The sequence below is a fragment of the Octopus bimaculoides genome, chromosome 16 (genome assembly GCF_001194135.2).
Source record: "Octopus bimaculoides isolate UCB-OBI-ISO-001 chromosome 16, ASM119413v2, whole genome shotgun sequence".
Lineage (NCBI taxonomy): Eukaryota > Metazoa > Mollusca > Cephalopoda > Octopoda > Octopodidae > Octopus > Octopus bimaculoides.
The window spans coordinates 30,286,880-30,298,206 of record NC_068996.1 but is presented as its reverse complement, the minus strand read 5'-3'; the positions used below and the strand labels follow the sequence as shown (position 1 = coordinate 30,298,206).

The 11,327-nt window shown below is 36.2% G+C and overlaps 1 protein-coding gene across 1 annotated transcript in view; it reads right to left on the bottom strand.

Moving 5' to 3' along the window:
* LOC106878813 (enolase-phosphatase E1) overlaps positions 1 to 11,327 on the bottom strand; it is a 28,076-nt gene that overhangs the window by 13,325 nt on the left and 3,424 nt on the right. Inside the window, exons 4-6 of the mRNA XM_052973483.1 lie at positions 10,315 to 10,416; positions 8,596 to 8,792; positions 2,105 to 2,237 (exon numbers count right to left, since the gene is read on the bottom strand). Of these exons, the coding sequence (XP_052829443.1) occupies positions 2,105 to 2,237; positions 8,596 to 8,792; positions 10,315 to 10,416 (432 nt within the window). The remainder of the gene's footprint in view (positions 1 to 2,104; positions 2,238 to 8,595; positions 8,793 to 10,314; positions 10,417 to 11,327) is intronic.

Genomic DNA, 11,327 nt, shown 5'->3' with positions numbered 1-11,327 from the left:
ATTGTAAAATAATTTAATAAAAAACATTTCAGTACCTGTTTCAGTCATTGAGACTTTTTCAACTGTAAGTATGGAAAACAAATTTTGGAAAAGTTAAAAGAAATGCTTTTTAAAAGAATATTTGCATAGTATTCAAATACAAGGGGTATTTTCCTTGTTTCTGCCTGCCTCTGTCTCTCTTGTTTACTCTTCTGGGTTCAAGGTCATTCTCTTTACTCTTTTACTTGTTTCAGTTATTTGACTGCGGCCATGCTGGAGCACCGCCTTTAGTCGAGAAAATTGACCCCAGGACTTATTCTTTGTAAGCCTAGTACTTATTCTATCAGTCTCTTTTTGCCTAACCGCTAAGTTACGGGGACATAAACACACCAGCATCGGTTGTCAAGCGATGGTGGGGGGACAAACACACACACATATATATATACATATATACGAACGGCTTCTTTCAGTTTCCGTTTACCAAATCCACTCACAAGGCTTTGGTCGGCCCGAGGCTATAGTAGAAGACACTTGCCCAAGGTGCCACGCAGTGGGACTGAACCCGGAACCATGTGGTTGGTAAGCAAGCTACTTACCACACAGCCACTCCTGCGCCTATTATGAATTCTTAGCAAAGAAGATGTAGAAGAAGATGAAGAAGAAGGAGGAGGAAGAGGAGAATGCAGGAGTGGCATGATAGTAGTAGGATGTTAAATGGTCAAGTGCCCCGAAAGTGACTTGTTGTGGATGGTAGTAGTGATTGAATTCTTGAGACATTTCTATTGAATGTATTGTTTATAATATTTGCGTAGGTGTTATTCTAAACAGCAATAGTAGTAAAGTAAGGAAGGAGGTAGCGGAGAGGAAGAAAACAAAGAAGAAGAAAGGAAAAGAGAAGAGAGAATAATAAAGGAATGCAGGTGGTATGATAGTAGTAGGATGTTAAATGGTCAAGTGACCTAAAAGTGGCTCGTTGTGGATTATAGCAGTGATTGGGACTTTTTTTATGAATTCTTGGGAATCTCTTGAATGTATCATTTTTAACATTTGCGTGTGTTTGCGTTATTCTAAGGCTGCAGTGGATATGTCATTTATTGTAGACGCGTTCAAAAGTGGTCTGTATTTTGTAATAAAGGGAGTCTCTTTACTAATTTGTTGGCTACAGGTTGTATCATCCCTGAATTAGTAGAGGGGAAAATTTTTTACAAAATACATACAAACTCAAGTAAAGAAGTATTAAAAGGGAAGCACTTACATAATTGTCATAAAATATAATAATGTGGAATTGAGCCATATTAGATATTGAAGAAAAGTTTTTTTTAAAAATAAATGATTATTTCCTTGATATATTTGGTTTATGGCGAAAATATTGTTCAGTTTTCCCTAAGGAGGAAATCTAAAAAACATATGGTATATATTTGTAATCAATGTATTGAGTAGACGAATACTGAAAGAAGCCCATTGTGTATAAATATGTGTATGTTTGTGTGAGTGAGTTTGTATTTTCTTTGCATTCACTGGTTTGTAAACAATGACTTCCTGATAGTGTTATTGGCTTCTAGTCCACTGCAAAGGCACGTCCAAACGGTTTGTTGTTTAATAGATTTAGAGATTATTACCTTACTTGGACAAAATTGGCTACAAGAGATACTGTTTCTCAGTTTCTATTAGGTTCAAGAGTGTTCAAGTTTAATACATATGTAACAGTACATCTGAACAGTAAACAAAACTCTGCCTGGTTAGCAAGCTTCGTTTTGCTATGTACTTTAATCACTTGCTCATCTTTACAGCTCTTTATATTCTTTAAATTTGGTGACATTCCTTATTCCACTTCTAGTACTAGTGCTATATTAAACATTTAGTTCAAGTATTTCAACCACAGAACAATTTCCTTTTATTCAATCAGTGGTCTGCAACAATTGTAACTGAACATTAATCCAGTTCTTATGCCTGTAGTCCAGCAAGAAATGCCGGAAAATGTTTGAAGCCAGCCAGCTTTCCTAGATTGACAAACAAAAATATCTATTCATACACTTACACATCCACATGCACCAAAATGCTTATCAAATATTTTTTAAAGCAAAATTTTATCAAAATTTCATATTTAAAAAAATATAATGCTCACATCAATAATATTTCCTTCTGGTATGTGAGAAAAAAGGAGTTTTTGGCTTTCAATGCTTCCTGAAGAATAAATGTAAAGTTTCATGCCCATTTCTTTCAACTGATGCAAAACAGGTACAACATCACTGAAAAGCCTGAACAAACATTTCAAATAATCAGAGAGTTATAATATTAAAAAAAAAATACAAAGAAACAAATATTTGTATTTGAAATAAAGCTTCAAATCTTGCCATACTCTGGTATGTCCTAAGGTATGGTCTTTTCCACACCATCTTCAAAGGTATCATGCTAATTTTGTATCTTTTAGTCACGTCAAGAAAAAAATCATTGCACTCTGTCTACAATACACAAATAGAGTCCTCATAATCACTGAAAATGTTAGCACTCACTATCACCTATTGCTAGGATGTATGTTATAAACATACATCCTATTGCTAGGTCTGCAGCTCAATCATCTCTTGAGGACCAGAAAATAATTTAGGCTATGAATAACCATCGATAATCTTTGAAACTCAGGTGAGGTTCACAATGAAGTATTGCTCAGCTTTTGTGAGCATAAAACCTGCTGCCTCTGAACTCTGTGAGAAACTTAGTCTCAATCTTCCTCTCATCATCCTTGTTATGTCTCCCACCCCTTGCCTTTTCAATCTTAACCACTGAAGTTCATTTGTTTTGAAGTTTGAGAGGTTGAAAAATAATTGTTTAGCTTTGATGGAATTAATGCAAGATTTATAGTCCAGAGAGAATGTGTTGTTAGCAGAATGTGCAAAATATGTAACTAGTTCTGGAACTATAAATCTGTTCTTGAAGACTGAAAAAATAATGTCTTGAGCATCCCACAGAAAGGAAATCATATCACATGCTGCAGCAATCAAGGGATAACACTTTCATAAAAGATTTACTGACAACCAACAAACTTCAACTGAAGCAAAGTATGAATCAGTATAAATTTCTGGCCAAAATACTATAATATGCATTCCTCCCAGAGTTGTCACAGCAACCAAACACATGTATAGCCATTCAAAGTGTTGTGTTAGGATGAATGTAGGTACAGTAGCCAGTTCAAATTGTTGACATGACTTCATAAGAATTTGCTAACAGCAACCATACCCAGTTACTAGGAATAAGATAATACAATTAATATCTGTACTATCAACTGCATGTGTGTATGCAGTTTGAGGTGAGAGGGAGTATAAAAGCAAAGTAGACTAAGTAACTCCCATCCAAATGTGCTGTATCAAATGTTCTACAATGATTAGAATGGCTGCTAAATACCATTTACCAGCTTTATTAAAACTCAGCTCACTCTAATGTTTGATGCCTCTACCCCAACAGAAAGTGTGCGTCTCCAGCACTGGTCACCATCATCATCATTTAATATCTGTTTTCCATGCTGGCATGGACTGGATGTTTGACAGGATCCAGCTAGCCATAAGGCTGCACTGAGTTCCAGTGTAAGCTTTGATACAATTTCTATAGCTGGGTGCTCTTAATGCAAACCAATTCACAGAGTGTACTGGGTGTATTTTTTGTGCCACCAGCAATAGTGAGGTTGGCAGAAAAAAAAAAGAGTAAAAGGTCCTCCCGAGGGAGAAGAGCATTTGAGAGACAGAGTGGGTGGTGGTGCTTTGTGCCAGATGTTGAAGGGCTAAAGTATGATAGAGGGACAAGAATAGGTAATCTGTTATACAATAGTTGGTCAAAAAGTTCATATGCTGACCAAGATATTCTCATGGAATGTGACCAAATGAGGTCATCAACAGCAGATATGACATCATCATCTCTGTGAAACATTATTCCTAGCCAAGTCTTTTTTCATGTTGGGGAACAGATGATAGTAAGATGGGGCCAAGTTAAGAGAATAGGGAGAGTGATCAACTAGTTCAAAAGTCACAATCATGCACAGCATCCATTGAAACGAAGGACTTGTGTGCTAGAACATTGTCCTGGTGCAACAAGACTTCTTTTGTCAGTTTTCCTGGGCACATGGTCTTGATAGCCTTTTCTAACTGTCTCAGCAAGTTGGTAAAGTACTCTCCAATGATGGTGTGGCCCTCAGTTAATAAACACAAGGGTGTTTACATCTCTCAAAACTGAGGCCATCACTTCCCCAAAGATGAAATGACCTTGGCCTTCTTTGGAGCAGGTGGAGAGGGATGTTTCTACTGCATGGATTGTCTCTTTGCCTTTGGTTCAATGAGATGAAACCAACACTGGCTTAGGAAATGTTCAAGGAAACTCGAACAATGTCAAATTTTCAGAATATTCTCAACTCTCCCATGGGATATGCTTATAGCATTGGCTATTTAGTCAATTGTCTGCCATCCATCACCATGTGGTGAACACAATCAATGTTTTCCTTGGTGGTGGTAGCTGCCCACTTTTGCTCTGCTGATAAAGCTGGAGGGTTATCCCTTATATAGCAACCGTGTCAGTATGAATGCCCTAGAGAGCTAAAAACCTTTTTCAGCAGGTACTTGATAATACTACAAGCCAAAATTTTGCATATTTTCAAGAGAAGTTGCTACTAGTTACTTTTGAAGTCTTCTTTAAACAGTTAGATGTAGGTTTACTTGGAAACAAATAACACCATTAATAAGAAGAGTTGAAATTGATGTACGCAAGACTTCACAACACTAGCATCACTCCTTCATAGTTATCCTATGAACTTTCCAGCTTACCCTTGTACAGGAGATACATGGCTACTGTACATCATATAGTTGTAGGTGGGAGTATTTGAGAAGGAGATAAAGATGGTAGTCATGGGGCATCAGAGCAAGCTCTCAAAGTGAACATAAGAGAGGCAAAAAAGAATGGGTACTGTCATAAGAGTGTGAGGGGAGAGTAACAAATGGTTATTGATGGGGGTGGATGTGAATGTAGTGAGTGATGAACAAAGGTGGTGATGCAGTTGATGTGAAATATCAGTATTGAGAAATGCAATGAGGGAGAGATAAAAGTGGTTCAGAAAGGATTAGAATGTAGTGGGGTGATTTGTAAGGTCTAGGAGTGGAGGAGAGAGACAGGGTATATATAAGGGTGGTTATAGTGAATAGGACATGATGGCAGATATGAGAGGGTGCTGAAATGGAGTATGGCAGAGAAGAAAGATAACTGAAGGCACAGAAAAGAGGTAGTTAGTGGAAATAGTGTGGTTGAGAAAGAGAATATAATGAGAATAAGGGATGGAAGTGATTCCACTCGGGAGGAAGTAACTGGTAGTGCAAAGAAATGGGGAAGAATAATATGTCCTGATACTACCCTCAAGTAATTATAGCTGCCAGTTAATGTCAAAGAGGAGTGATGGATGGCTAGATGTTAGGGGTATGAGGTGTGGGGAATGCTGAAAGAGTAGAATGGGTTTACAAGCATAACCAGGATGCTTCTCACTCTGGGGAAGAGAGACCTTGTTCCCAACAGGGGTAATAACCCTTTGAACTTCCTCCAACCTATTCTTATCCTAGCAACTATACTTTCAGAATATCTTCCACCACCTTAATTAGGTCACCTAGGTAAATGAAATATCTACCATGTTGAGGGATCCACAAGGACATATAAAAAAAAAATATTTCCCATGATTTCTTTTCTACTTCTACTACAGATTCTGCTCTGAGAATGAGGTCATCAGTATATAATAAGTAGCTGATCCTAAATTCCCTTATGGCCCGAAGGACACTAATGAATAAAAAAATGAATAAAGGGGATTGAGAACCAAGCCCTGATAAACTCATTTGTGCCCTAAATTCAACACTATACTCATGGCTAAGTCTCACCTTACTAATGACACCCTGCATTTGGCCTGTGTGGCTTTCATAAACCACATTATCTACACTTACACCACATCACAAAGCAAGGACCCTGTCAAATGTTTTTTCCAGGTCAATGAATGTCAAGTGCAATGGTCTTCTTTTAGCTAGGTGAAGTTGTCTTAGTAAGAAGATGGCACAAAACGTCTAATTCCATTCCCAATAAACTGGGTTATAACTCTCCCTGTAATTACTTCTATTTAATGCATCTGCTTTAGCCTAGTAACAGCTGACTTTAATGGTGCTCCACTAGTCATTGTGTACAACACCTTTCTGAACAACCTGATTAACTGTACAAGTGACTAGGCAGTCATATTCTGCCAGAATATTTTAAGCATCTCAGCAGTAGTTCCTGATGGAGCAGAGACTTTCCTTGCCTTATCTATCATATTGCTGTCTCTCTGTTGGATCCACATTAGGAAAACACTCTTTCTCTTAAATGTTCTCTATGTTTAATAGCCATTCAAAGACGTATTTCCATGTCTCTTTCTTTACAGAGTTATTAAATGTAAGTACAGCATTATCCATCAGCACACACTTCTCACTCACATCATGATCTTTCTGATACACTGTTTTGCAGTTTGGAACACTTCATGCCTCTGATCTTCATGCTGTAGAACATTAGCAAATCTCCTCTTCTCCCTTTAAAGGAGCTCTCAAAAACAATATTCATATTCATGCTCAGAAAAGTTTACAATGAGTAGATTATTAATAAAATGTTAATTCTCAAAAGATATCATCTATGAATGTGTCGCATTCTGGAGTTTAGCTGGCATGCATACAAAGTGTTGTGATTGCTGTGATGTGTATTTTGTATAGCTTTACTCAATCTAATACTAAGCTGTATAATGTAACAGAAATTTTGAGTGAATATTGTTTGCACTAGTTAATGGTGTCAAATGATGCAATATGTTGAGTGTACTATCTACATTACCTCACTAAGTAGATTGGTTCCCAAATACTATAAAGTTCAGCTATCAATGCTCCATAAATAATGCCTAGCCTATGTTCCTTTAATCCAACAAGGGAGTCTCTATATAGTTGCAGTGTATTAGAAATAGCAATCAAATTCTCTTAAATCAAACCCAACCTCTTTAACAACAGCTTGATCATGGCTGAAATACCACTCATAAAAAGACTAAACAACAATAATAGTACCTAACTCAGGATCCTATAGAAGCAACAAATGCTAAAATTATCAGAGCTTAAAAAAGAGATGTTAAATCTCTTTATGATTAGAGTTAAAAACCATTAGAATTAAACCACATTACAACATCCAATAAATTTAGTTATAAGTAATTAAATTCCACAGTTTTTCTCAAAATGTTTTACCTTAGTCATACACAAAAAAAGATTAATGGATACCTGCAGGAAGCCTTTGGCAAATTTTGTAGCCAGGAGCAGCTGTCTGGCTTCCGTGCTAGTGGCCTGTAAATAGCACCATTAGAGCGTAATCGTTACCAGCGTTACCTTCTATCCCTTGTGCTGGTGGCACATTTGAAAATCATTCAAGCGAGGTCATTGCCAGTGCCACTGGACTGGCTCCCGTGCAGGTGGCATGTAAAAAACACCTTTTTGAGCATGGCCGTTGCCAGTACCGCCTGACTGGCCCTCATGCCGGTGGCACGTAAAAGCACCCACTACACTCTCAGAGTGGTTGGTGTTAGGAAGGGCATCCAGCTGTAGAAACTCTGGCAAATCAGATTGGAGCCTGGTGTAGCCATCAGATTTCACCAGTCCTCAATCAAATCGTCCAACCCATGCTAGCATGGAAAGCAGACGTTAAACGATGATGATGATGATGATGATAAGGCTCCTGTCAGATGGCTGATAACATGGTAGCAGGACAGTGTGAAGGAGCAGATTGAAAAGATGTTAGAAAAATCTTGAAGTAATAAAAGAGTGGCAAGGAGAGAAGTCAGGAGGCAAAGTAGGAATAATGAAAGAGCTCAAGTGTACATCATGAACATGAAAAAAATGTAGTAAATTAAATTGCCAGACTGTTTTTCATGTGAAACATAATTGGGGTAAAGCATGTGTGTGTGAAAGAACATCAATGCCCTTGTCACTAAGACTAAGTGAAAAGACAGTGGAATGGAAGTGTTCTTATATATTGTTGAAGAAATTAGAATTGAGATAGGGATGTATCTTATAATGAAACAAAAGGACAAACAATATAAGTTTCAACATTGTCAGTTAAAGCAATCAAGGTTGTTAAGGCAGAGAAAACTGCAAGTGCACCAGGAATAGTTAGTGTTGACATTGTAAATATTAGGTTATTTAAACACTATACAAGTTTCTACTCAGAAATTGATTGGTGTAGCAATAATCCTACAAACAGCTAAAGGTGCATCAGTGAAAGGCAACCACTGACATCAAACTGATAGACCATCTCTTTATACAAAGTTGAAGTCACTAGAGTGACTAGTGATGATAATAGCAGTGTTGATGATAATGAGGATGACAAAATGAAATAAATTGAGGAAGATAAAGAAATTGGTACCACAAAAAGTATTTAGTTTTGAAATTATAACAAAATGTCAAGTTGTAAATAACTTTATAGAGAAGAGAACCTATAGTATCATAAATTTTAGTCCTTGCAATCATTTCTATGGGAAGATTAAGGATGAGAAAAGAAACAATATCATGAATAATACAACAAGTAAATAACAATTAATTTACATACTCTCCTTTAATTTCTCCAAGCTTATATGCTTCCTTCCATATATGACCCTGTAACTGTTTCAGGGCTGTAGTTTTACGATTCAGTGACATCTGCCACTTCACATTTGCAACAACATCTTGAATTATGACATCTTTGTCAGCATCTGTGTTTGAAATCCTTGTAGCACCAATAACTTTTGATTCTTCATCCTGCTTTGCCTGGAACAGAAACAGTTAATTAAAACCAGCCATATTCTGATCAACACAACTTTGATATTTCTATCCATAAAAGAAAATGAAGTGAACTGAAAGTTTATGTTTGAATCAAATAGGTTAACTTCTTAAGTCAAAATTGCTAAATTTTATTAAAATAATGCTAAAAAAAAAAAGAAATGCATAAGTAATAAGACAGTTGCCCTAAACTTGTTTTTATATCATCATAGCAGTAATGATAATAAGGAAAAACTAATTTTATTTAGAAAATAAGGATTAATCCTTTAGTATCCAGATAACTCTGTCAAATGTAATGCATATTTATTCACACTTCTTTGAATTAATCAGGACTTATAGCTTTGAGAATTTTGATGATGTAATAGTTTATTTTTAGAAAGACATTGTAGGGTGGGAGTAAGAGTCTGGGTCTGGCCAGTTTAAACATAAAATAGGTAGAATATTTGGTCAGATATGGCCTTTTTAAATTTAAAATGCTAAAAGTTTAAACATTCTTAATTTCATGTGTTTTTTATATTCCAGTAATTCAGAACAAACAACAGCTACCAAGATATGATACATTTATACAAGTTTCTTTTAATTATTGAAGGTGAAAGTAAATTACTGAAGCCATCCATGTTATTTTTCTTCACATTAAGTGTGAAAAATAAACTCAGCCTTCCACTAAATTGACAGTTTGAAATAAATAAAGACAAAGACTGTTGGACCATCTGATATTATCAAAACACTAAGTTTTTGCAGTTTAGTGTCTTACTAAAAAATAGAAAAAAGAGAAAAATCTGCAACTAAATATTTGTAACTTTTCATTATTCTCCTCTTTGTAATTCAAGATGATCCACCTTTTAGCCTTAGGGCTTCCTTTTCCATTACTGCCAAACAATGTACTTTAGAGGTAGTTTCTATTTTTATTAGACTCTTCAAGCTTTGTCTATGGAAGCCAATTCCAATCTATGGAGATATGCAACCAGATATTGTTGTAAAAAGTGAAACCTCTGTACTCATACCACCTACCAAGTTATTGTCTTTATTCCAATCACCTTAGTTGCTTTAAGGCTGTGCAATGCAAATTGAATTTCTCTCTAATGTCCTACAATATGCTTTCCATAGAATCACATCTACCAGTTGATATGGCACTCTTCAGGATTTGCAAATATTGAAGTGCTAACATCACTGAAATTCATAAAGTTAGAAACCATTTATGGAACAAAGGAAGGGAGATCATCACATATAAAAGAATGAATGTCAATGTTTAAGCTCTGTAGTCAGTTCTAGTGTGATTTAAATATCTGTTTTGTAGTAACTGAAAACGAGTTCATATCAAATCTCTGAATGTCAAGTTTTCAGAATGGCTAATAGAATTAAAATATGAAACAGTTTATTAATAAGAGGTACTAAATGTAACAGTTCAGCAAAAGTTTACTTCCAGGGATACATCTATAGCTTGACTCCGATTCCACTTGCAGCAATTAATAATACAAGAAAGATGATTATCATGTTTGAATACTCTTACCAATTGCCTCAAAGACTCTATATCACATAAACAACCATCATCATCAAAGTGTGTTTCTAGATAATTCTGCAAATTATCTGCTACATATGGGAACAGAATGTCCTGTATAAAAAAAAGAAACAAAAAAAAAACATAATTTATAAAATTTGCAAAGCATTTTTAATTTAATTTATTTTATTTGACAGTTGGTGTACAACACTATGGCACATTAGAAGTTTCCAATAAGCTGCAAAGTAGTGAGAGTAACAGAGGAGTGTCTATAACTCAGTGTAGAAGAAATATTATTAGAGGCTTTGCTCAAAGAGCACTGTTTTTCTGTTTTTTTTTTTTGTGTGTTTCTATGCTGGTATTTACATCTTTCATTGATATATATACCATTAAAAATACACAGGTACACATATCCACATATACAAGACAGTCTTCTGCACTGTTTCTGCGTACCAAATTCCAACCACAAAGGATTAGTCTTTTACAGTAAAAGACACAGTGGGATCTTACCCTACTATTATATATTTTCAAAGCAAACTCCTTAAGCACACACCCGTACCTGTATCCATCACACATTTGTCACATCAGTATAAATAAATAGGAGTAATTTGAAAGCATCTGAAACAAATTCACATATAAAAATACAGAAACCAAACTGTAAGTGAAATGTTCATTTTGCAAATCAGCAAATTCAGGGAAAATCATCATCATCATCATCATCGTTTAACATCCGCTTTCCATGCTAGCATGGGTTGGACGATTTGACTGAGGACTGGTGAAACCAGATGGCAACACCAGGCTCCAATCTAATTTGGCAGAGTTTCTACAGCTGGATGCCCTTCCTAACGCCAACCACTCAGAGAGTGTATTGGGTGCTTTTACGTGTCACCCGCACGAAAATGACCAAGCTCGAAATGGTGTCTTTTTATGTGCCACCCGCACAAGAGCCAGTCCAGGGGCACTGGCAACGATCTTGCTCGAAAACCCTACAAGGCCAGTCAGGCGGTACTGGCAACGGTCACGCT